General features: G+C 43.6%; 2 protein-coding genes across 6 annotated transcripts in view; one reads left to right on the forward strand and one right to left on the reverse strand.

The window, feature by feature from the left end:
* The window catches only part of LOC143935690 (uncharacterized), a 76,613-nt gene that overhangs the window by 34,848 nt on the left and 15,425 nt on the right, over positions 1–26,340 (reverse strand). For 3 of the 5 annotated variants that reach the window (XM_077459743.1, XM_077459745.1, XM_077459740.1), the window contains exons 1-2: positions 4,784–4,934; positions 2,098–2,206 (exon numbers count right to left, since the gene is read on the reverse strand). The gene's annotated coding sequence lies outside the window, so the exon portion shown is untranslated. Of the gene's footprint in view, positions 1–2,097; positions 2,207–4,783; positions 4,935–26,340 lie in introns of those variants that run through there. The other 2 variants (XM_077459741.1, XM_077459744.1) reach the window with 2 other exon arrangements.
* PNPO (pyridoxamine 5'-phosphate oxidase) overlaps positions 4,980–26,340 on the forward strand; it is a 93,778-nt gene continuing 72,417 nt past the window's right edge. The window contains exon 1 of the mRNA XM_077459746.1: positions 4,980–5,183. Within this exon, the coding sequence (XP_077315872.1) occupies positions 4,995–5,183 (189 nt within the window). The 5' untranslated portion in view covers positions 4,980–4,994. The remainder of the gene's footprint in view (positions 5,184–26,340) is intronic.

Genomic DNA, 26,340 nt, shown 5'->3' on the forward strand with positions numbered 1-26,340 from the left:
GGAGGAGTGCGGAGGTATTTGTAGCCCGAATCAGGAAAGAAGCCTATGCTGACAGTGCTGCTCCTCCAAAGATACAAGACAGTGAGTGGGCGTTGTCAACATAGGACAGGCAGCATGGTGGTAGCAGGATCACCAGGTGAACATGAAGGAAAAAGGCATAAAAGAATTCAATTAATGATGTTTAGATATAGTCGCACGGCTCTGAAATGATGAAAAATTATATCTGCTTGTTTAAAAAAATATCGAGCCCTAAAAAATAAAAAATAAATCAGTGTAGTTTAACCACTTCAGCCCCAGAAGGTTTTACCCCCTTAATGACAAGGCCATTTTTTGAGATATGGCACTGCATTATTTTAACTGACAATTGCGCAACCATGCGACGTTGTACCCAAACAAAATTGATGTCCTTTTTTCCCCACGAATAGAGCTTTTTTTTGGTGGTATTTTTTTGCGCTATAAACTAAACAAAAACGACAATTTTGAAAAAAAAAAAACAATATTTTTTACTTTCTGCTACGAAACATTTGCAATAAAAACATGTAAAAAAATCTAATTTCTTCATCACTTTACTTTAGGCCAATACGTATTCTGCTACATATTTTTGGTAAAAAAAAATCCCACTTAGCATATATTGATTGGTTTGCATCTACAAACTATGGGATATTTTTATGGAATTTTTATTTGTTGACAAATCGGACACTAAGTGACACTTTTTGGGGACCAGTGACACCAATACTGTGAGCCGGGCCTAAAAATGTCACTGTTACTGTATAAATGGCACTGGCAGGGACGGGGTTAACATCAGGGGCGATCAAAGGGTTGTGTGTGCTCCTAGGGTGTGCTTTCATACCATGTGGAGAGTAAGAGAGACATCTGTGTTCCTGAATAGCAGGAACACAAGATCTCTCTTTTCCTCTTTGACAGAATGACGATCTGCTTTGTTTACATAGGCAGACCGCCGTTCTGCCTCTCCTACGAACGATGGCCGGTGGCCATCACGGCCGCTGAACCCGCTGATTGGCTCCTGCTGTGTCCAATCAGAGCGAAACCGAGTCTCTGCACGCCCCAGATCCAGGAAGAGGAAACAATGTGCAGGTACGTTGTTTTGCACAGCCAGGCCACCCTGCCGCAGTATATGTACGGTGGGCGGTCCGGAAGCGGTTAAATGATAAAACCAGTCATTAATGATGAGTCCATCAAGTAGCTAAATCCATCCATTTAACAGTTTCAAAAAACAGTTACATTCCCAGCATGCTGAAATTGCTCACTGTCACGTTTGCTTGTGTTCTCAACCGAACTGTCAAACCCTCAAATGGCTGGAGTCATAACCACACAATGGCAGTTGCAGATCAAACAGAGGCCAAGATGGCAGCTTCTTTGGCTGAAAAGGATAGGACGGTTTAGTTCTGCGTTAGAAAAAAATAAAACCTTCACTACCGCTATACCTGCCCCAGGTTTGCTGAGAACTCACAGTAAGGTTTTTCAATTAGTATGGAAGGGTTCCCTCAGGGTTTTTTTTTAGCAGCAATATAATAGGGATCAATTTGTTTTTCAATTTAATTTTTTAATTAGTTACATAGTTTCTTCTTAGAAATCCTTACAGTTGGGTCTTGCACCTCCCAAGCATGCCTGCTGAAATTTCCATTCACTCAAATTTACTCTGTGTTCCAGGATTGTAATGTATTTAGCAAATTTAAAGTGAAAGTTCAGTTGGCTTTAAAGTGGAACTAAACTCTCCTATCGTTTTCAGCCAAGGAAGCTGCCATGTTGGCCTCTGTTTAATCTTCAACTGTCATGATGCTGCATATGTGATCAGTTATGACACCAGCCATTGGATGGTTCGACAGTTTGGTGGAAATCGCAACCAATGTGACAGTTACCTTCCCGGCATGTGCCGGAACTGTAACTGTTTTTTAAAAACATTTGAATCTATGGGCTTACTTCCACTTTAAATCTGTTGTAACTGTCAATATGCAGCTAAAGTCCATTTAAAAAGTGGAACTAAATCCATCGATTTAACGGTTTTCCAAAACAGTCACATTCAAGGCATGCCACAAAAAATTATAACTGCTACCGCTACTAGAGTGCTTATCTTACCTCTGAACCAAACTTTCAAGCTGTCAAGTGGCTGATGTCATAGCTGATCAGATGTGCAGCACCATGGTAAATGCAGATCACATGGAGACTAAGATGGCAGCTTCCTTGGCTGTAAAAGAGATCAGGGTTTAGTTCCAATTTAATGGCTTTTTTTTTTTTTTTTAGGTTTGACATTTATAATTCCCCATTCATTATATAAGACCCCTGTAAGAGTAAATGTATTAGATTTAAAAAGTAAACTGAATTATCACTTGTTCTCAGCACTGATGTGGGTAAACTTCTGGTGTAATAAAGTCCTTATTTCTCTCATGAACACTCTGGTGGAGAAATCTATAGACCTAAGTTCTCCAATCCTGAGGCTATCCTGACCATTAGGGCTCATTAACCACTTGACGACCACCCACAGTACATTTACATCATTAATTTGACGCTAAAAATTGTTGTTATGGCAGAACCCAACTGCCATAACTCTGGGATCTTCTTGTTCTGTGGGTGATTGTCTACAAAATAAAATTGGTCTCAGCGGCACATTCACCACGACATCACTTTTAGAGGCGGCGGGAGAGGTGATAATTTCCACGCTTACCAAAGAGATCAGTAAAGGTGGAAACAATCCGATCTGCTGGAGTGATAGGCAGGAAGTCAAGTGAGGGCAAGATAGTGCCCCCCCCCCCACTCGACTCTATGCCCTTGGAGGACCGAAGCAATGTCTAATGTCACTTCCGCCTCACGGTCTTAAATGGGCTGATTATTTTTAATTTTTTGTTAAAGGGAAAATAATTTTTTTTTTTTTTTTCACTTTTAAAAGGTAAATGTGAGATCTGAGGTCTTTTTGACCTCAGATCTCTCAATAAAGAGAACCTGTCATGCATGCCCTATAAAAAATTCTTATTTATTTTACTTTTTATTTTTACACTGCCCCTTTTAATTTTTTATCACTTTTATTCCTATTACAAGGAATGTAAACATTCCTTGTAATAGTAATGCAAGTGATAAAAAATATACAAAGAAATTCAAAGGGACAGTGTAAAAATAAAAACATACGATCAGAGAATCGCACGGGAAAATACCACTTTCGAATCGATCGTATGATAATCAGATCATTAGTACAGAGCTTTTGAGAGCCGATCAGGACAGTTCATCTGATATTATTCTATCGGATATGCACGGAAATCTTTTCCGTATGATGCCAGATCGTACGATTTTCGTTTAATCAGTACAGCTGTCGTTCGAAAATGTAATACAAATGCATTACAGCACATGACATCACTTCCAATTTTTTTTTTTCTGTCGTGCGGGAATTTTGGTGACTTTAGTAAACTCATCAGATTCGATCTGAGATTAGTATACAATAAAAAACAGACGATCATTCGTCTGATAATCTCATCGTGTGTATGGGGCATTAAACTACCCCCTGAAAAGTGATCTGTGGTGGATCGCCCATCAGAGAGCTGTATGCTGTCTCCCCACTGCCTGATTTAACCCCTAAACCCCCTCACTACCACATGCATTTCATGTGCTTATGTGACCCCCCCGCCATTTGAGGGACGTTACTGCTACTATGAGAATCATTTTTGCCGCACCGCCATGCAAAGCATAATGGCTGCAAGCAGCATGTGTACACCCCCATCATATTGTTTTTACCACCCCTCCCCCAACCAAAAGTGTAAACATGACCTTAGGCAGCGTTGTTGATAGGGGGTGGCTTTTGGGGCTATAGCCCTGAATCTGGGGCACATAGCCCCCGAGTCTCTGCAGGGGTCCCCAAGGAAAGGGGGGCTCTCTGGGGACCCTGATGTAAGGAGGGCTCTCTGGGGACCCTGATATAAGCGGGCTCTCTGGGGACCCTGATGTAAGTGGGGGGCTCTCCGGGGAACCTGATGTAAGTGGGGGGCTCTCTGGGGACCCTGATGTAAGGGGGGCTCTCTGGGGACCCTGATGTAAGGGGGGCTCTCTGGGGACCCTGATGTAAGTGGGGGGGCTCTCTGGGGATATATATAAGGGGGGGCTCTCTGGGGACCCTGATGTAAGGGGGGCTCTCTGGGGACCCTGATGTAAGTGGGGGGGCTCTCTGGGGATATATATAAGGGGGGGCTCTCTGGGGACCCTGATTTAAGGGGGGGCTCTGGGGACCCTGATGTAAGGGGGCTCTGGGGACCCTGATGTAAGGGGGCTCTGGGGACCCTGATGTAAGGGGGGGGCTCTCTGGAGATTATATATATTATATATATATATATATATATATATATATATATATATATATATATATACACACACACGTACGTATATTATATACATGTGTATGCCTGCCCAAGCGTATGACTTTCTTTACTTCGCTGCTATGGGCTCTAGCCCCAGATCTTTTGTAGACCTAGCAATGCCCCTGACCCCAGGGATTGATTTCCAGCATGGATCTATACCTGGAGCATTCATCTGATCTATTCTGTGAAGGGCTGGGCAAACTTTTGGCTCTATATCATTTCTTTATAATAATAATAACATTATCTGACACACAGGACCCCCCCAGGAATGCCCCAATCCGCAGACCCCAGGTGTCTCCCCTGTGACAGGACACTGCTGATAAGCTGAGCCCCCCACCCTGATCAGCACCCCCAGTGCACACACAGCCCAGCCACCCCCCCCCGATCACACGATCTCCATTCTCTCATTCACTGCCTTCTCTCACCTCCATGTGTCTGTTTACATTCCGCAGTTTCCGGATGTTAAGCCCCGCCCCCTCTCAATGACAGTTCGCCTGTGATTTGCTACCCCAGTCAGTGCCGCCTACGCTGATTGGCTAATTTCCCTCCAGGTGTACCACCACTTCCTTGTTTGTGACACCACCTACCATCACGTGGCTGTAGCTTCGCTGCAGCTAATTGGTCCTTCGTGTTTCCATGACGCTGGCTCCACCCTCGATCTGTAATGTCAGGTGGTGTTGTTCCATGTGGCGGGGGTTGGTGACGTCTCTGTGGCAGGTAGCTCGGTACTCTGGATCACACTCAGTCCGAGCGGCCAGCTGTACAAGTGGAAGTGACGTCATGGACCTGGGGCACATGCGGAAGAGGTACCGGAATGATGACGAGGTGAGAGGCCTGGTGACGTCACCTGGGGCTCATTCATAATAGAATAGAGCCTGTGCTGGGACTTGTAGTACCACACCACTAATGTGTCCTTCAGTGACTTGGAGGTCAGCAGGAAGAAGCAGTTACAGTAAGGACCCTTCAGCGCTGAGCCTGCAGCAATTCGTAAACGCATGTACTATTGTGACGCGTGTTTTTGCACCAGGCCCATCCAAATAAATGGCGCAAAAATGCGACTAAGTAACTCATGCATAATTCTGGGTGTCGAGCTTTGTGCGTTTTTTTTTTAACCCGTGTGTTTTTGATTTGACAAACGCACATCTTTTCTGCTGCGTTTTGGGGTGTCGTTAACAATGAATGGCAACGAAAGTGTGGCGCGTGTTCTCTACGCATTTACTGAACGCTAAAGCCTGCGCTCACATGTAGCGTTTGGTAAATGTGTGCAAAGTCACAAAGCATGCTCTTGCACTGGACACAAAGGTCAGCTCGTTCACAGAAACCCGGCACAGTAGCTTCATGCGATATTTTGAGCGTTAAGCCTTGTGTGGCTTTTAAAGCGGAGTTCCGCCCACCCCCAAAAAATAAAAATCAACAGCTACAAATACTGCGGCTGCTGACTTTTAATATAAGGACACTTACCTGTCCCGGGAGCCCGCGATGTCGGCATGTCTCCATCAGCTGTCGGTGCTGCCATTGCCTGGTCCCTACTGCACGTGCTCGCTGCACTTTCTGAATGGCCTAGCGGGGGGTGAGAGGAGAGGGGCAGAACTTCCAACCTATCTCACCAGGTCCAACAGAAGTGGGGACGAGGTACCCCCCCCAAAAGCTGGAAAATGTGGCATCAGGGGGGAGAATCAGATCAGTGGAAGTTCCACTTTTTGGGTAGAATTTGCTGTAACCACTTCTTATCCAGGCTAATTCTGACACTTCACTCCTATATGTAAAAATCGACTTTTCTTTGCTAGAAAATGACCCCCAAACATATATATATACCTAACATATCCCACTTTAAAATTGTGTCTGCCCGTGGAATGGGGACAAACTACAATGCTTACCTACTTCCACACCGGACCAATTCAGGCTTTCCTCTCCTACATGTAAAAATCTGTTTCTTTTTTTTGGTAGAAAATTACTTAGAACACCCAAACATTATATATTTTTTTTAGCAGAGACCCTAGGGAATAAAATGCCAGTCGTTAAAATTTTTGTATGTCACACTGTATTTGCGCAGCAGTTTTTTAAAACCCGTTTTTTTTTTTTTTTCGGGGGAAAATGAATAAAAAAAAAAAAAGTTTGCCCAATTTATTTAATTTTTTTTAATGTGAAAGATGTTATGCTGAGTAAATAGATACTTAACGTGTTACGCTTGTGGAATGGCGACTGTACTTAAAAATCTCCATAGGCAACGCTTTAAAAATTTTTACAGTTAGGCCCCTTTCACACTGGGGCAGTGGGTGCGTTGGTGGTAAAGCGCTGTTATCTTTAGCGGCATTTTATCGTAAATTTTTCAGAGCTATTCAGCCGATAGCGGGGTGCTTTACCCCCCCCGCTAATGGCTGAGAAAAGGTTAAACCCACCGGCAAAGCGCTGCTGCAGCAGCACTTTGCTGGTGGTATAGCCGCGCTGCCCATTGATTTCAATGGGCAGGAGCGGTGTGTATACACCACCCCTTCACCGCTCCAAAGATGCTGCTAACGAGACTTTTTTTTTTTACCATCCTGCCAGCGCAGCGTTCCAGTGTGAAAGCCCTCGGAGAGACAGCAGCGTCTCTTTTAGGGCGCTTTGCAGGCACTATTTTTAGCGCTGTAGCACCTGCAAAGTACCCCAATGTGCAAGAGGTGTAAAGCCTCATACACACGATAGGACTTTGTACTAAAATCCAAGGGAAAGTTTGTACAAAGGGTGTTGGCCCTGAACTTGTATTGCATACACACAGCAGGACTTTTTCAGCCAACTTTCACCAAATCATGTGGTTTTTCTGCTCTTTACCGCCACCTTTGGTCAACTTCTGTATTGTTGTCTGATCTTTTACATTGGTTCTGAGCATGCCTGTTTGTACTTTGTACAAAAGTCCTATGGTTTTCTGTACACACAATCAGACTTTGCTCCATCGGACTTTTGTTTGCAGAAAGTTTGTCCGTTCGCACAGCCAACAAAAGCCCGATGAAAACCCAAAAAGTTTGTCCGATGGAGCGTACACACGGACGGATGTTGCTCCAAAACAGCTAATTTGCATGTTTGTTGTCAAAAAGTCCTGTCGTGTGTATGGGCCCTAACAGAGGCGATCTTGTGCTACAATTATTGCTCTCGCCCTAATGATTGCAGCGATACCTCACATGTGTAGTTTGAACACCGTTTACATATGTGGGTGTGACTTACTTATGTTTACATATGTGGGTGCGATGGGGTGCTTTCAAATGGTGAAAAACTTTGGTACCTAAAAATCTCCATAGGCGATGATTTACATTTTTTTACAGGTTACTTGTGTATAGTTACAGAAGAGATCTGGAACTAAAATCATTGGTCTCACTCTAATGATCGCGATGGCTCACATGTGTGGTTTGAACACTGTTTACATATGTGGGCACGACTTGCGTATGCGTTCGCATATTTGCACGAACTTGGAGAGATGAGGTAAATATCCCCCCAAAATATATATAAAAAAAAAAAAGTTTTTCCTCAGTTTAGGCCGATACGTATTCTTCTACATATTTTTGGTAAAAAAAAATTGCAATTAGCGATTGGTTTGCGCAAAAGTTAAAGCATTTACAAAATAGGGGATCGTTTTATAGCATTTTTATAAAATTTTTTTTTTTACTAGTAATGGCGGCGATCAGCGATATATTTTTTTCTTTATTGTGACTGCGACATTATGGCGAACACATTGGACATTTTTTTTTGGGACCATTGTCATTTATACAGCAATCAGTGCTATTTAAATGCACTGATTCCTGTGTAAATGACGTTGGCAGTGAAGGAGTTAACCTCTAGGGGAGGGGTGTTTTTTTTTAACTGTAGGGGGCGTGGCTTGGCGTCTGATGTCGCTGATCGTCTTTCCCTATAACAGGGAACAGACGATCAGTGACAGGCTCAGTAGGAAGCATGGGGAGAGGTTTAAATAAAACCTAAAAAACTGGGGTATCTGGCGCTACCTCTTATTAAAAAACTATTGTAGAATAATTACAAACACCCAAAAAGAGAGTGTATTTTGGTGGGAAACCCTGATAATGCCAACAAGTCCAATAATGCACCAACTTATTCTAAGAACTATCCTGTCTCTCAAATAACAATCTTAAACATCCAGTTGCCACCCCATGGAGATATTGACTCCCTGTCAAAAGAGATACAATACTTTCAAACCCACTAGCTCTAATACTGTACAAAATTAGACAGAATGATAACCTCTGCTGTTAACATCTAAAATCGCATAGATTGACCCTTTGCGATTCGGACAGAAATGTAGTAAGTGTGACCTTATCTATTGTAATATATGTGTATTTTGCATCTGTGTTTAAAAGAATTATAATTTACCAAGAAAATATGTAAATTATGTGAAAGAAATCTAAATAACAACTGTGATACTCAATGCGACCATAACCTTAAAGTCGCATGAGTATTAATAATGTGACTTATCCAACCACTCATCAGATAAATTTGTAAACAAGTCTAATTTGAAAGTGCAGATATATGAAAAAGTGTATGAAGTGCAATTAGATACAAGTAAGACAATTAAAATTCAAATTAAAATTCTAAAGTGCAAATTACTGTAAACATATATCACAAGCAAATATTCCTAAAAAATACCCAACTAAGTGAATCACAATAAAAAATAACTAAAAACCCAGAATGAAAAATTAAAAATAAAAACCCAAGCAAAAAAAACAACAAAGCAAAAAATAAAAACAGCAAAAAAAGGAGTTAATAGTAAAAAGAAAAGAAAAAACCAAACCCCCCCCCCCCCCCCAAAAAAAAAAGACTATAGTGTCCACTGTCAAAAATCTTCAATTGTGCAAATCCAACAGTATATGTCCATAAGGTGACTTTAGTGCTTGTTGTAAATTCTTCAAAGTGACTTCCGTGCTCCCCCACAAGGTACCCCACTCACCAGAAGAATACACCCCTACAGGGGTACTTCGCCTTTAAACCAGCTTTGAGGAAATCCAGCTCCTTGGCCCATATGCTGTGTGGTCATTCGTATCCAGAAGAAAATTCCATTTTGCCCTCATAGGAAAAAAATTATAATCTCCATAGTGTAATATGTATAAAAATTATTTTAAAGGAGATGCTGATAGAATATTTAAAAACCGTTTATTTCCACAAAAAACAAAATTCATATAATCTTGAAAAAGGGTCTATAAAAGAAAATGGTAATCAATATGGAACACAGTCCAAAACTTCCACTTAACATAGACTCCGTGGGTTATTGAACCATTTCTTATATATCAGCCCTAAAAAATAAAATGAAAGAATCAAGATAATGTGTGTAAGAAATATAAAAATAAAAATACAAAAACACAGATAAAATATACGCTAATGGCTATCTGGCCCAAAGGGGACAGGAACAGTCCTGAGTTTTACTTTATAAATTGCTCCAATAAGAGTGAGCAATATTCCCAGATTGGTTCCGTTTGCAAAAAATATATTATTTGTAAATTCCCCTAGGGTAGAGCCCTAATTAGCGAATCTCCTGAACACACTGCGGGGTCCGCTCGGTGGATGTGCAGCGTGCGCTCCAACTGCGTTCCAACCACCGTAGGCGACCCGGAAGTGACGTAGTAAGCGTAACTCTCTGTTGAACGCGTTTCGTCATTGACGTCTTCAGCGGCGGTGTCACGCCACTACACACTATGCATCTACACAGACCTCACACTACACAGACCTCTCCTCGTTCTTCAGCTCTGTGACCCAATCGTGGGACACCAGTAGTGATTGGGTCCACTGGTCCCGGAGCTGGGCACTTAAAGAGCCACGTACAGGTATGTGATTGTGCCCAGCCGTGCCATTCTGCTGACGTATATGTGCAGGAGGCGGTCCTTAAGCGGTTAAGCACTTCCCGCCTGCCGTATGCAGAATGACGGCCGGGCGCGCCCGTCTCCGATCGTGATAAGGAGCCTCTGTCAGGGTCTTCTTACCACGTGATTAGCTGTGACAAATCACAGCTGATCATTGTGTGATCCAGGAAGTGCCAGTAAACAGTATTTCTCGGTTCCTCGCTGACATGATGGAGAGCTGATCAGCGGCTCTCCCTGTTGGGGGGGGGGGGGGGGTGGGTCCTGTGCTGATAATCAGCACATTGATTATCGGCACACCCCCCTCAGGTGTGCAAATCGCATATCAGTGCCTAGCAGTGTCCCAACAATAGTGTGCCAGAGCCCACCACAGTGCCAATCAGTGCCCAGCAGTAACACCTGTCAGTAATCTCTCAGTACCTTATCAGTGCCACCTGTCAGTGCCCTCAGTTCTCCATATCTGTGCCCATCAGTGTCACTTTATCAGTGCCCGTCAGTGAAGGGAAAAACAACATTTAATGACAAAAACTAAGAAATACTTTTTATTTTTTTTCTAAAATTTTGGTCTTTTTTTTTAGTTTGTTTAACAAAAAATAAAAACCCCGGAGGTGATAAAATGCCACCAAAAGAAAGCTCTATTTGTGGGAAAAAATGATAACAATTTAGTTTCAGTACAGTGTTGCATGACCGTGCAATTGTCATTCAAAGTGTGACAGCGCTGAAAGCTGACAATTGTACTGGGCAGGAATGGCCAAAAGGGCCTAGTATTGAAGTGGTTAACCACTATTTGTTTACAAGTTAAAATCTTAATTTTTTGCTAAAAAAAATTGCTTGGAACCCAAAACATTATATTTTTTAGCAGAGACCCTATAAAATAAAATGGCGGTCATTGCAATATTTTGCGTCACACGGTATTTGCACAGCGGTCTTTTAAACGCAATTTATTTTGGAAAAACTACACTCAAAGTGGTGTTCCAGCTGCGTTTTTTTTTTTTTTTTTTTTTTAAGTCAGCAGCTACAAACACTGTAGCTGCTGACTTTTAATAAGGACACTTACCTGTCCAGCGAGCCCGTGATGTCGGCCGCCTGAGGCCGATCCGTCCATCGGATCAGCTGCCCGCGCCTCCATCTTAACGAAGGGAAACAGGCAGTGGAGTCTTGCAGCTTCACTGCCTGTTTCTTACTGCGCATATGTGAGTCGCGCCGTGCTTTGTGAATGGCCCAGTTGTTTTCAGGGACACACACATATGTCCCAGAAGGCAACGGGGCCGCTTGCCGAAGAGCTGGAAGCGCTGCGGAATAGGAAGAGGCAGATTAGGAAAACTGCCTAGCAACAGGGGTTTCAGGTAAGTTAAAAAAAAAGTTTTAATTTTTTTTTAAGAATATTATTGCAATTTTTTTATTTTAGGGTGGCCCTCCACTTTAACTGAATTTAAAAAAACTAAACCGTAAAGTTAGCCCAATTTTTTTGGTATATTGTAAAAGATGGTGTTGCACCGAGTAAATCACACTGTGCAGGGACGGACCAGTCAGAGCGCCGCTCTCCCCTATGGGAGATCAGATGATGACGGACCGCACAGTTCGTCGTCACCCGATCCGACCCACAGATGGATGGAAAAGTAGGTTTTTCCTCCGTCACACTTTTTCGGATCGGAGCGGGTCGGATGTCAGCGGGCACATGGCGCCGCTGACATCGTCCCTCCATAGACCTCTATGGAGCATCCGTTCAGGTCCGCCTGAAAAACTGACAGGCGGACCTGAACGGATCGGCCATGTAAAAGAGCCCTTACAGGGGAGGTTTTGTGCTGAAGACATTGCTCTCGATGCGATACCTCAGGTGTATGGTTTGGACATCATTTACATTTGCAGGCACGACAATGCATTTTTTGTATTAAAGAGACAGTGTATTAAAAAAAAAAAAAAAAAAAAAAGGAAAATTCCACTGTGATAGTAACATGCAGTGACAGGTACTTTTTATGGAGGGACCTGGGGTCTATGTCTATAAGACCCCAAATCCCTCCTCTGCACTTAAAAGTATTCAAAATGCCAAAACTGGTGTTTTGGAATACTAGGGTTTTTTTTTTAAATTGGCGCCATTAGCAGCTGAGTAAACCGGAAGTGACGTCATGACCAGTGAACAGTCACTGGTCGCCACTATTGGTGGAAAAAAATGACAGTATATATCCCATAGATTGCAGATATAAACCAATCAATATGCACTTTTTGGGATTTTTTTTTATCAGACATGTAACAGAATACTTTTTGGACAAAATTTATGAAGAAATTAGATCTTTTTTTTATTATTATTATTATTATTATTAGGTATGTTTTGTGACGGCAAAATATTGGATTGTTTTTTCAAAATGTATATTTTTTTATTTTTTTTGATATCAAAAAATAAAAAAGCCCTTTGGTGATCAAATAACGCCAAAAGAAAGCCCTGTTTGTGTGAAAAAAAAAATGATATCATTTTTATTTGTGTATAGTTTTGCATGACCGCGCAATAACCAGTTAAAATAACACAGTGCCTAAAAGCAAAAAATGGCCTGGTCATGAAGGGGATAAAATCTTCTGGAGGTCAAGTGGTCAGTAACTTTATTGAAATTTCACACAGTGACACTTCATTAATTTCTATGCACTACTGATCTGCCGTGTGGCAGTGGACAGAGACTTAAATTCAGAAATGCTGCTTTTTTTTTAATGTTCTCCTTCTGCTCAGTTGTAACATGAATGGGGCACACTGGGTTGCTCAGGTGTTGAAAAATTCAAGCCTCCGCATGTAGGAGAGTACTGTATTTATTAAGAGTCATAGGGCTATTTGTCCTATGAAACTAAAATGTATATCCATTCTGTGCAAGTGAGGGCAAAATGAACGTTTTTCAGACTATTTTCTCTCCCGGTGGAATGTTCTTAATTTTTAGGAAAATACCATAGTATGACCACTAGATGGAGTAGATGATCAAAGTAAATAAATACTTATTTGACATGATGGTCAGCTCCATCTAGTGGCCATGATGTTGTATTTTTTAAGTTATCTATTTTTTTTTTTTTTTTTATCAAGAATAACACGTAACCTGGAGAAGAAATGGCCTAAATGTTTTTATTTTTTTTATATTTATTTATTACTACAGGTACTTGTATAGCGGCATCGGTTTACACAGCACATATTTTTATACATTCACACCAGTTACTGCCCTTAAAGTGGAGTTGGGCCCCCCCCCCCAAAAAATAAAAATAAATGGCTGTTGCTAGGGGGTCCCTCAGTCTGCCTCCTTTAGTGCCTGGGCTGGTGACATCACTTCCTCTCGGTGCATGAAGGGCTCAGTTCTGCCCCCTCCCTCCTGTCAATCATCTGGGACACATGACAGGTCCCAGATGATTGCACGGCCACTCGCGGTGCACCCACAGTCACAATGCCAAACAAGGGGGAGTCAAGCAGGGCTTTGACCCCCTGCATTGCTGCATCCTGGCACAGGAAAGTGTCCAATTATTAAAAGTCAGCCGCTGCAGTATTTGTAACTGACTTTTTTAATTTTTTTTTTTTTTTTTTTTTTTTTAATGGGCAAACCACTTTAAGGAGCTCAGCATCTAAGGTCCCTAACTTGCATTCATAGATATACGTAATAAGGCCAACTTAGGTTAATTGGTTCCTGTCTATCAGCATGTCTGGTGTGTGGGAGGAAACCCGTACAGGGAGAATATGCAAACTCCAGGCAGGTAGTGCCATGGTTGGGATTATTTTTTGTACTGTATTTTGCGAAAAACTTGCACGGATGTCTCTGTAATTGCGGCCGAAATCGGGACTGACATGCGGGAGTAACATTGTGCTGAATTCGCACGGCTTCATTCCTGCAGCTACCTGTAAACCTGGGCTTAGTGGTTGTAAACCCTTACAAACCACTTTGACCTACAGGTAAGCCTAGATTAAGGCTTACCTGTAGGTCCAAGAAATATCTCCCAAACCTACATGGTTTAGGAGATATTTACTAAAAGACAGTGACAGCCGTCTACAGCGTATGCGCCGTAGACAGCGGCACACAGGCGCACTATCGCCGTTAGCCGCATGCCACCGCTAACGGCGATATGCCGTTTGTGGCGGCTCCCGTGCGCATGCGTGGGAGTGACATCATCGCTGCTCTGGCGCTGTGAGTGGCAGGAGCAGCGATACCCGGAAGAAGATGGATGCTCCGGACTACAGGGGACAGCGGTGACATCGCTGGCTCCTGTGTCAGGTAAGTGACACATAATGGGCGACTATGCGATGCATAGTAGTCCATTATGCTTTACCTTTGCAGGGAGACAAAGAGGAAGTAATCCCATCAGGGTTTACTTCCTCTTTAAGGAGATTAAAAGCTTACCTGCTGGTTTACGAATTCGTGTGCCTGTGCTTTACCATTGTTGCTTGTTTGCTCCTCCCCTTACATGAAGCCCGATTTGTAGGCATTCCTAATGTGCAATTGATTCCTCTAGTCTTTCTTTTTAGATTTTCTATTTTGACCTGGTGTTCTGGCCAGTGTCTGTTTTTCAACAGAACAAGCGTTCCTACAGATTGCATCAGTTACAGGGATTAGACAAATCATTTATCACTGACAGGGGGTGCTTGCAATGATCAGCTTTTATTTATTTATGTAAAACTTTTATCCCAAAAGGAAAGAAAACTTTTTGTAACGGGCTATAAATATTAGCTGGCGTTTAGTATCAATGTGCTAGTGTAATTAAATCTGCTAGTGCATCTAACACTGCGACCCCCCCCCCCATGCTCATACATCCAGTGTGTGGACACTCTCTAATACAGGAGGTTTGTTACCGGCTAGATCAGAGGGAGAAAAGACGGGGAAAAAAAAGAAAACTAATGCAGCCACCACATATGATTGGTAAGCTGCAATGTATTACATTTTCAGTTTTGGGTTTAATAGCTCTTTAAGAATACATACTAGAATAGAATTTTCTTTTTAAATATAATCAGAAAAAAAAGAACTTCTCTTTGGAGGATATACATCAAATATTTTTTAAAGCTATAATTAGTTTAAACCCCATCTTTTGTAAACAATTAGGAAATAATATAGCTATGTGTAGTTAATCACAGCCTTCTTTATTTTTTAATCCAAATGACAGTTAATCTTTAAATACAGTAATGACTAAAGCCTCCAGCAGAGCTGATACCTTGTGTTAAGAATCAATTATGGTGTTAGATAATGGATACCTGCATTAACAGACATCAAATGGGAGGCCTGGGCTTGGAATCCAGAAGATTAGTTGTTACCCAATAGTATGAGATGTTTAATCCTTTCAAAGGGCTCTCTGTTGCGCACTTTGTATAAACATTATTTCCATTACACATGCATTGCGTGTTTCGTGGTTTGTATAGATTGGCCGGTAAGAAAACCAGTCATGAATGGACTGGTTCTGGTTTCTCTATATTTAGTATTAAAGTGGTATTAAACTCAAAACGTAATATGTTGCAGCTTTCCAATCATAGGATGTGGTGGCTGCATTCGTTTTCTTTTATTTTGCCTTTTTCACCCGGTGATCTGGCCAGTAACACACCTTCTGTGTTAAACCCAACTCTGGAGGACTGAGTACAGGGGATCCCCTTTGGACAGCACCATTGTCAGTCTGGGGGGAGGGGAGTGTTAAATCTAATAGCAGATTTAGATATACAGTATGGCTGCTTTCACACTGAGGCACTATAGCGCTAAAAATAGCACCTGTAAAACGCCACTCCAGTGTGAAAGCCCTCGGGCTTTCACACTGGAGCGGTGCGCTGGCAGGACGGCAAAAATAGTCCTGCAAGCCGCATCTTTTCCGCACTGTAGGAGAGGTGTATACTCAGCTCTTAAAGTGCCCCAGCTATTTTTAGCGGCGCATTACCATCGTCTTAGCGACAATATTCGGCTGCTAGCGGGGCGTCATTAACCCTCACTAGCAGCCGAATATTGTCGCTAAAACGATGGTAATGCGCCGCTAAAAATAGCAGCGATTTACCGCGAGGCTCCCAACGCACTCTAAGGGAAAAAGTATAGCATTAACCCCCGAAGGAGCTGCTGGTTAATTTTGGGCTTACCGTTACCTTCCGTTCTCTTTGTTGCACGTCTAGGGGATGTCCCGTGGTAGATGGCCCAGTAACTTGAGACCTGACAATAGATCCACTTGAATGGATTTTATTTGCAAAAACTCAGACAATTGAACAGTCTTTCAACTTGGGATCAGAGGGTTGGAAAAGGAAGTTACTCTCAATGTCAAAGTCCATAAACATTAAGGAACTTGCTTACTTTGACTGCATCCAGAGAATAGCCATTCGCAGCTGGATGAACACTCAGGTTGGACAGTCCCTCTCTCACAAGGCCTAGCAGCCAACAAGGTGCTTACTCAGGAACAAGTCTTTGTTACAGACGTTGTTGCAGAACACGTAGGGAAACTAAGCTGTAGAACACCTGTAGGATACCTAGATCTTTCAGCCAGCTTGGCGATGTCTACAAGACTGGATTCTCTCGGTTACTTCAGCCCTTCTAGGCTCTTGTTAAGAAAACCAACCCGTATGTGGTGTTCTTCTAAAGAGTTCTCCCCTGGAATGCTTGAAGTCACTGGGTGTCTCCTGAACCGGAGACGGCACCCAACCACCTCAGAATCCTCCTTTAGTTTCCTTGCCTTGAGCTAGCCAGCTCCAAGACATTAAAGTTGGGTGGATCCACACACCCCAGGCCATAGCCTTCCTGGGGGCTGGTCAGGAGGATCAGGACCATGTAATCAGCACATCATACTGGACCGGAACCCCGAACCATGTGACATCCACATCTTAAATACCCTCTCCCAGAGGGCACAGCGAGAGGGCCACTCCCACTGACCTGGCTTCGAAAGAGAGTAACTTAAGCACCTAACCAGACTATAGTTCCACGCCTGCCACCAGAGACAGTGCCCCCTGTGGCCAGGCTAAACATCTCACAGTCCAGTCAGACTGATGCAGAGGTCCAATTTAGACAAATATACCCAAACCAAACTGCAGTTTAGGCAACTTTAATTTTAGAAAAACGCATAGCGCGTGCTCTTCAGGAGCTGCCGCTACAAAAACATTTGATCCCCTGCTGATTTTGTACATTTGTCCACTGACAAAGAAATGATCAGTCTATAATTTTAACGGTCGGTGTATATATATACTAGTGAGAGACAGAATAACAGAAATATTCGGAAAAACGCATTTAAAAAAAAGTTATAAATTGATTTGCATTTTATTGAGTGAAATAAGTATTTGATTCCCTATCAATCAGTAAGATTTCTGGCTCCCAGGTGTCTTCTATACAGGTAACAAGCTGAGATTAGGAGCACTCTCTTAGACCCTTTTCACACTGAGGCGTTGTATTGCTAAAAATAGCTCCTGCAGAGCACCTCTCCTTTCACTCCAGTGTGAAAGCCCAAGGGTTTTCACACTGGAGTGGTGCGCCGGCAGGACGATAAAAAAAAAGTCCTGCAAGCAGCATCTTTGAGGAACTGTATACACCGATCCTAAAGCACACCTGCCCATTTAACCCCCACTAGCTGCTGTATTTAGGATTCTTGTACAAACCCTAGCGCAATAGATTTGTGCTTTTTTAGTTTGTATGTTCTACCTGTACTTGTGTGGGTTTCCTCCCACACTCCAAACACATGTTGGTAGGTTATTTGGCTCCTGTCTAAATTGGCTCTACTATATGTACGTATAATTGTGAGTTAGGGACCTTAGAGTGTAAGCAGTAGGGACTGATATAAGTCGGCTGTATGAACTTGTTTGACAGGTACACGGGGACGGGTGCATGGCCCTTGACACACAGGCCCTGTGTCCGGGGGCCGTACCAGTCAAACTAAGCTGTGCGGTTAAAGCGTTTGTTACCCTAACACTTCATATTCCTAATGTGTGATTGCTGTACCATGTACTTGTAGCACTGACCCCCGAAGGAGCGGCTGATTTTATTGGGCTTACCGTTACCTTCTTGACCTTGTGTGCGTCTAGGGGTTTCCCAAGGTAGATGGCCCAAAGAACTGCAGGGACTGACACTGGATCCGCTTTAAGGGCCGGTTCACACTGCGGGCGATGCGAGGCGACACGACTCGCCTCGCCGCAGTGTGACAAGTCACCCCCGTTCTGTACAATGGAACCGTTCTGAGAGGAGCGACTCAAGTCGCTCCGACTCAGAAAAAAGGTTCCTGTACTACTTCTGGGCGACCTCGGGGCGACTTGCATTGACTTCTATACAGAAGTCATCTGCAAGTTGCTGCTGAGGTCGCGGCAGGTCGCGGCGAGGCAAGTCGATGTCGCCTCGCCTGCAGTGTGAACCGGCCCTTAGGCTATTTATTTATCAACAAGTAGACAGAACAATGAAGGGTAGAGGGTTAGGTAGGAAGTTCATGTACTCTTAGAACTGCAAAAAGATAGGAAGTCTCTCACTATAGAAATCCAGAGGATTGCCACTCACAACTGGATTCTCACCGCTATCGGATAAACATCCTCTCAATAGGCCTAGCAGCCGATAGAGTGTTTGAGAAAAGCGAAGCCTCTGCCACAGACTTGAATGTAGAACACTTGTGAATAAAGTCTCTGCCACAGACTTGGATGTAACGGAAGGATTTAGATAAAATTAGAGAGCCATCATACGGTACCAGTATCTCGCAGCCGGTCCGGCGATACCGTATGAGTGTAGATTCACTTGGTGTCTTTCAACTAAGCCTCCAGGCTCTTTCTGAGAAGCCAGCCTTCAGCGCAGACTTCTCCCGAGGAGCCCTCCCCTGGTTGCTTCCTCAGTTGCTGGGCCTCCACAGATGAGATGGCACCGGGACCACCTTTGAATCCTCCTTCCAGTTACTTTGCCTCGGGCTAGCCAGCCCCGAGTCTCTGAATTGGATGGCTCCGCACCCCAGGCCATGAGGGCCATGGGGGGCTGGTCAGGAGGACCAGGACCAAACAAGCAGAAAGATCTTCTGGACACTGCGAGTTTGGGACTCGATGAAATACTCTGCTAGGCTGATTTCTCCCCATCTCCCTCTTTTACGGCTCCTCCATTGCCCGTTATTTCCCCCAGGTCTAGATAACCCCGTGCAATTTACATGGTGGACCACGAATGGCTTCGTCGACATACATTCATTGCTCACCCCCACTAGGATCTCGTCATTAGAGGCTTTGCGCTTGTCGAATGACATACAATTGCGTGAGCATTTTAGATACTTACAAATCCGTCATTTTCTCCAAAGCCTCATTAAACTTCAAGCCATTCCATATACGTTGACGCCATTTGAGAGCCTATGTAGAACCAGGCCCCACTCACCTGGCCTGATATCCCTGATATACTCAGCATTGATTTCCACAAAGAAATCTCCATTGAGGCCCTATCATCTGCAGTGGGAGAAGGAATTGGGGAAGAGGCTGGACCCAGAGGAATGGCAAATAATGACATTAGCCTTATCTAAGTGCTCGCGTAATGTGTTTATATTGGAAAACACTTATAAGGTTCTGTACCGGTGGTATTGCACTCCGATGTGACTGGCCCGCTTCGTCCCAGCCTGTTCTCCACTTTGCTTCAGGGGGTGCTCCCAGGAGGGCATCATGGCCCATATTTGGTGGACGTGTCCGCGGGTATGAAGACTGTGGATCAGAGTATACGCACTACTTCGTAGTCTATTTCAAGTGAGCCTTAAAAGGGATCCGTTTTGAGGCACTCCTTGGCAAACTGATCACTGAATTATTACGCCCGTAATGGCAACTGTCACAACATCCCTTTACTGCAACTAAATTGACAATAGCGAGAGCATGGAAAACCCCAGCCCTGAGCTTTGAGGCAGTCAAAAATCGCCTGAATGATGTTATGGTTAATGAAAAACTGTTCGCTATTCTCTCTGATACCCATAACAAATTTCTCAGGGTTTGGCAACCATCACTCTCCTAGATTCGATGTCGCCTTATTATCGCTATGGATGCGGAAAGGGTGCCTCAGTGGGACTTTAAAGGGGCAGGACAAATATTTAGTAGGCAATATCTTACTTTAAAACAAATATTTTTATTTTACTACAAGTAAAATCAAAGGGGTAGTTGTTATATGGGCAAAACAGAAGCCCAAATGGTAGAAGGAATATGAATAAATGTGTGCATACAAAAAGCAAAAAAACAGGATGCAAAATACAATAAACACAAAGAGCACAATACAGGTGAAAATTCCTATTACGACGCATTTCGAGTGTTTCAAACTCTTCCTCAGGGAAATGGATCAGCAAACATATAATATCAATCTACAAAAAAATAGATAACATAATATGCGTGGCTAATACAAAGGTTATAGTCACTGTAGCATACTAACATTGAATAAAAGCTAGGGTTGTACTGACCCTGTATCAGAAGCTCGATACGTCATAAATGCATCCATAATTATACATAGTTAAAAACAATGATGCACCTCAGGAGAACAAGGGGGGATGTTTTTTGTGCTGCCTTTTATCTCCTCGCATCCGACAAAGGAACCAGGAGGTGGAGAGAGACTGATCCTTGGAAAATTATAACTATACTGGCACATGTTGACCATGGACCCTCTTATTGGTCCTTTTGTGCCAGCCACGACCGTCGTCACATTCAGGAGAGCACGCTCTCTGCGTGACCGGCTTGTATGCAGCGAATACAAGGGCACTAAAACTGATCCTTGCAAATATAAAGGTACATTCACAAGTGGAGGCTGCAATTATTGCAGATACCTCAACACTTCCCGCAATATCACATTACCCAATGGTGACACCTTTACACCTAAGCACTATGCAAATTGCTCCACTAGCGGTGTTGTATACATGCTTACATGTGAATGTAACAGCTTTTACATAGGCAAAACTATCAAGGAATTCTGGAGAAGGGCATACAAACACTTTTTATCAATGAAGACATGCAATCCCAATTTACCCCTTGGCAGACATGTTACCCTAGTACATGAAGGCATTTTCCCCAAATTTTCATTCATAATACTTGACCGGGTACATCAGGGCATCCGAGGGGGAGATCTAAACAAAATATTGCTCCAACTTGAACAAAAATGGATTTTCAATTTAAATGCTACCAAGCCACCCGGACTCAATGGAGCTATCTCCTTTAAACCATTTTTGGAAGGCTTCACGTCCAGGGCCTCTGAATAGGAACCTCCCATGTAAGAACCCCCCCCATAAAATAATTCTCCACTCATTTTAACAAATATGACGTAAAAATAAATTCTATATATAATTATTTATTTATTGTCGGTTCAATCAAATTTGTATGTGTATGGGCTTTTTTTTTTTTTTCTCTCCTCTTTATTGGTTCAATCAAATCCCTATGTGTATGGTCTTTGATTTGTGTTTTTTGTTTGTGTTTATTATTAACACTGTTCTTCTCCCTTCTTTTCTTCCTGACATGTTGTTTTTTTTTTTTTTTTGGTTTAATTGCTGCTGCCTTGCGGGGTTTTTTCCCCCTTTCAAGACCACCTCCGTACCACCCTTCGGGGCAACCACGGCGTGCACTGATCCATGCTCCCGCCCCTCGGCTCCTCCCTCGGGTGCGGGTTCCCCCACTCAGCGCACAAAGGGCCACCACTGCGCTTTTCAGTGCCGGTGGCCCTTTCACATGGGGAGAGGCAGGGACATACGTCTGTCCCCTCCCTCCTCACATTTGTGTGCTGCGAGCCAGTGACACGGGTGCGGGTCCCCGTTGGCGGCTGCCCCAGACGTCACGACAGTGGGCGCATGTACCCGGAAGTGACCTCCCCATATGGAGGCCGACTGCAAGATCCTTTTTGCAGCAGCTTCCTTTGGGGTTTTTTTTTTTTTTTTGCAGCCAATCCCATTGTCAAAGGGGAGCTTCCCCTCCCCATAATCGGCACCGGGATACGCCCCCTCCATCTACCGCACATTACATGCGGAGGGGGCGGGCTCCCGCGCCACCGACTCGGGGGGCGTCACTATCCCTCCCTATCTCCTAGCCACTCCCACCCTCCTCCATTTAAAAGGCTGGCTTTCCACCCTGTCAGTCTGGCTGAGACTTCCGGCTACACTGACACACACACTGCTGCTCTAATCAAGGTAAGCCTCTGGTTTGACTACTCATCCCCATCATATCCTTATTGTACCATACCCCAATTGTATTTTTTTTTTCTCCTTGTTCCCTTCCCCCCAATTCACTATTTACAACAACTATTTCCAGACCCACTGCCTGTTTGAAACACCAGACGTGCTTCGATCTGAGCGCTGTGTCCGTCATTTACCACCACCAGCTTTTTTCCGCAATACAATTCTACAAATTTTTCAGTGGCTTTCCAGGTAATCTTACTCCCTTATTACCACTTCAATTGCTCACGGAGAGGCCATACCCGGTCAATCATTTTGATTTTATGCTGACCTGTTTGAGCTTACCCAGTATATATATATATATATATATATATATATATATACACTACTTACTTTTATCTCAATCTCCTTTCAATCTTATTTACATCCTATGTACCCCTTTTTAGATTACCCCCCGCGGGTTCTGTGAGGGACCTCCATTGACGCCCTCTGTTGGGTGAACCCCCATTTCCTCACTCAAGGTCGTGAGCCTTCCATCCAATGCGGGGGCAATTTTTCAAGGATCAGTCTCTCTCCACCTCCTGGTTCCTTCGTCGGATGCGAGGAGATAAAAGGCAGCACAAAAAACACCCCCCCCCCCTTCTTGTTCTCCTGAGGTCCATCATTGTTTTTAACTACCGTATATACTCGAGTATAGGCCGACCCGAATATAAGCCGAGGCCCCCAATTTACCCCCAAAAAAACTGGCAAACTTATTGACTCGTGTATAAGCCGAGGGTAAGACATGCCTGTCCATCCCTGTGTGTGTGTCCGTCCATCCCTGTGTGTGTGTCCGTCCATCCCTGTGTGTCCGTCCATCCCTGTGTGTCCGTCCATCCCTGTGTGTCCGTCCATCCATCCGTGTGTGTGTGTGTGTGTGTGTGTGTGTGTGTGTGTGTGTGTGTGTGTGTGTGTGTGTGTGTGTCCAGCCTACCTGTGTCCTGAGCCTTTGTCCCGAGCCTCCGTCCCGTGCCGAGCCTCCTTGCCTCCGTGCCTCGCCGCCGTGCCTCGCCGCCATGCCATGCCTTGCCTCCGGTCCCGTCCCGTGCCGTGCCGTCCTGTGCCTTGCCTCCGTCCCGTGCCCTCTTCGTTCGTCGGCGCCTCGGCGGCCATTGTAAAATTCAAAAGCTGCGCCGCCGCCTTCGCCTGTGATAGGCGGAACACTGAATTTCCCAGCAGCCTGTGTTCCGCCTATCACGTACATCGTATCATCCTCGTCCGTAGTACGAGGATGATACGAAGTCCGTGATAGGCGGAACACAGGCTGCTGGGAAATTCAGTGTTCCGCCTATCACAGGCGAAGGGGGAGCCGGAGGCGCGGCTTTTGAATCAGAATGGCCGCTGTCTGTCTGCTCGACACGCTGATCGAGCGGGCAGACAGCGATGACTCGAGTATAAGCCGAGGGGGGCACTTTCAGCCTCAAAAAAGAGGCTGAAAATCTCGGCTTATACTCGAGTATATACGGTATGTATAATTATGGATGCATTTATGACGTATCGAGCTTCTGATACAGGGTCAGTACAACCCTAGCTTTTATTCAATGTTAGTATGCTACAGTGACTATAACCTTTGTATTAGCCACGCATCTTATGTTATCTATTTTTTTTGTAGATTGATATTATATGTTTGCTGATCCATTTCCCTGAGGAAGAGTTTGAAACACTTGAAACGCGTCGTAATAGGAATTTTCACCTGTATTGTGCTCTTTGTGTTTATTGTATTTTGCATCCTGTTTTTTGCTTTTTGTATCCACACATTTATTCATATTCCTTCTTCCATTTGGGCTTCTGTTTTGCCCATATAACAACTACCCCTTTGATTTTACTTGTAGTAAAATAAAAATATTTGTTTTAAAGTAAGATATTGCCTACTAAATATTTGTCCTGCCCCTTTAAAGTCCCACTGAAGACACCCTTTCCGCATCTACCATTAACTGGGATGTGGGTCAGGCCATTTCCAGACCATTTGCAGCACTTGCCCCCTTCTATTATCGCTATAGGACCTTGGCTGGGTGCACCTCGTGAACCCCTTGCCTCCCCCCTTTTTCTTTCCCCGTTCCCCCCTCTCCCTTCTTGCTTCACACTGCCCCCCTCCATTTTCTTCTCTAAAGCTCTTCTACTCACTCCTTAGTCTTCAGTCCACCTCCCTCTTCCCTTTTTCCCTCACCTGTTTTCTGAAGATAACTATAGACTTACTATATGTTGAACGGTACCATTGTTTAACAGTTTTGTAAAGAACCCGGGGTGACCCGGGTCCAGGATTTGTGATTACTACATTGATAATAGCCTGTCCAACTTTGTACTGTAATATGAAACGCCTGTACTGACATTTAAATGTAAACCTGTTATGTTGGTGTACAAGATAATAATAAAACTTTTGTAAAAGAAAGATCTTCTGGACCGGAACTCAAAAGCATGTGATCTCAGTACCTTAAGTACCCTCTCCCAGAATGCACAGCAAGATGACACTCCCACTGGGCTGGTTCCGAGAAAGAATGGCATTCAATGGGCCTAGCTAAACTGCCTTCTCACACTTGATGATGGCGCCACCTGTGGCCAAGCAGAACACAGTGCAATCCAGCTAGACTGGTACTGAAACCATAATTTGGTATAATTGACCCTAAAACCCAACTGTGGCTTTAGGAATTTTAAATAGAGAAAACACATAGCGCGTGCTCTTCAGGATCCGGCACTACATACTTGTATGAGAAAATATCCTGTACTTTATTTTATTTTTTTGCTTCCTTTGTGTGAAATCCCTGGTGTTCCTGACAATCCCTCTGCTTTCCTATTAAAAACTGACCACATTAAGCAGAGTGGCCAGTTCTCTAGCTGTGCTGGGAACTCGGCCTGCTATCCTCCAACGATCAGACTTGTCATGACACCCCCCCGCACAGTCATTCACTGGGATGCTCCGTGTGCTGTTGCTTCTCCTCCCCCCAGCTTTTATGCAGTTGAGAATAGAGGGAATGTGATCACTTGTAATAAAGGGAAAATTTTATTTTTTGTTTGTATGTCTATAAAAAAATGTTTTGGCTTTCATTTCTATTTTAAACTAACAGTGGAAGCAAAGCCTAATACTCAAATTCTCCCCTGCAATCATTAATGTGAGCCAAGTTCAGCCTTATGTCTCAAAATGAAAAAAATCCCAGTTTTCTACCTTTTTTACTTTGCAGAATCAATCCAGTGTTGTCACATGACTTCAATTCTACTTCCTTCTGTGATTAAAATTAGCCAGTGGGTGTGGCTACTAAAAGGTGTATAAAGGATGGGAGGAGCTGATCATAGATTCCAGCCCAGTGTTCTCTCATTGTACATCCCAATTCATGACAAAATGAAATAAAAAAAGTCCCATCCTCACCGGACACGGGGGTTGGGAGGTGCAGTGCACATTTACAGTATAGCTGTGCAGGGCTTTGAATGAAGACTAGCACAAGAGAAGGGAGCTGGACATGGGGGGACTGGAAGTGTAGCTGGAAGTGCTCTGGGGTCTCAGTCTACAGGGATCATAGTACTGGCAACCATACTAAGTCTGTTTCCACTAATGCGACTTTGGACACACAAGGTACCTGCACTACTTTGATGCGACTGATCCAGAGATTGTAAAGTTGGATCAAAGTTGCATCAAAATCACACTCTATATCACACAACTTTGGGGTCACAATAGTGAAAAATGAAGGCTGAGGCTCCATTTACACTAGTGTGACTTGACTTTGGACACCTAAAGTGCATAACAAGTCACAGCCCGTTTGTTTCAATAGCACCCGTTCCCAGCTGTGTGACTTTGAAAATCTGCAACTTTGAAAAGGTGTCTGCACTACTTTGATGGGACTGTGATCCAGAGAGTGTAAAGTCGGATCAAAGCTACATCAAACTTCCACTCTAGCCTTAGTTGCTTCAATGTTGTTGATTTTCAAAGTCGCAAAGATAGGAATGGATGCCATTAAAATCAATGGGCCACTAGTGGAAATTAAACTAATTTGATCTGTATCCTTCCAAACTTTCAAAAATGTTCCTTTTGTACCTTATTTCTTTCATATATATATATATATATATATATATATATATATACA

This window comes from Lithobates pipiens, unplaced genomic scaffold (assembly GCF_037356315.1).
Source record: "Lithobates pipiens isolate NorthernLeopardFrog02 unplaced genomic scaffold, aLitPip1_a1.2 Scaffold_28, whole genome shotgun sequence".
Taxonomy (NCBI): domain Eukaryota; kingdom Metazoa; phylum Chordata; class Amphibia; order Anura; family Ranidae; genus Lithobates; species Lithobates pipiens.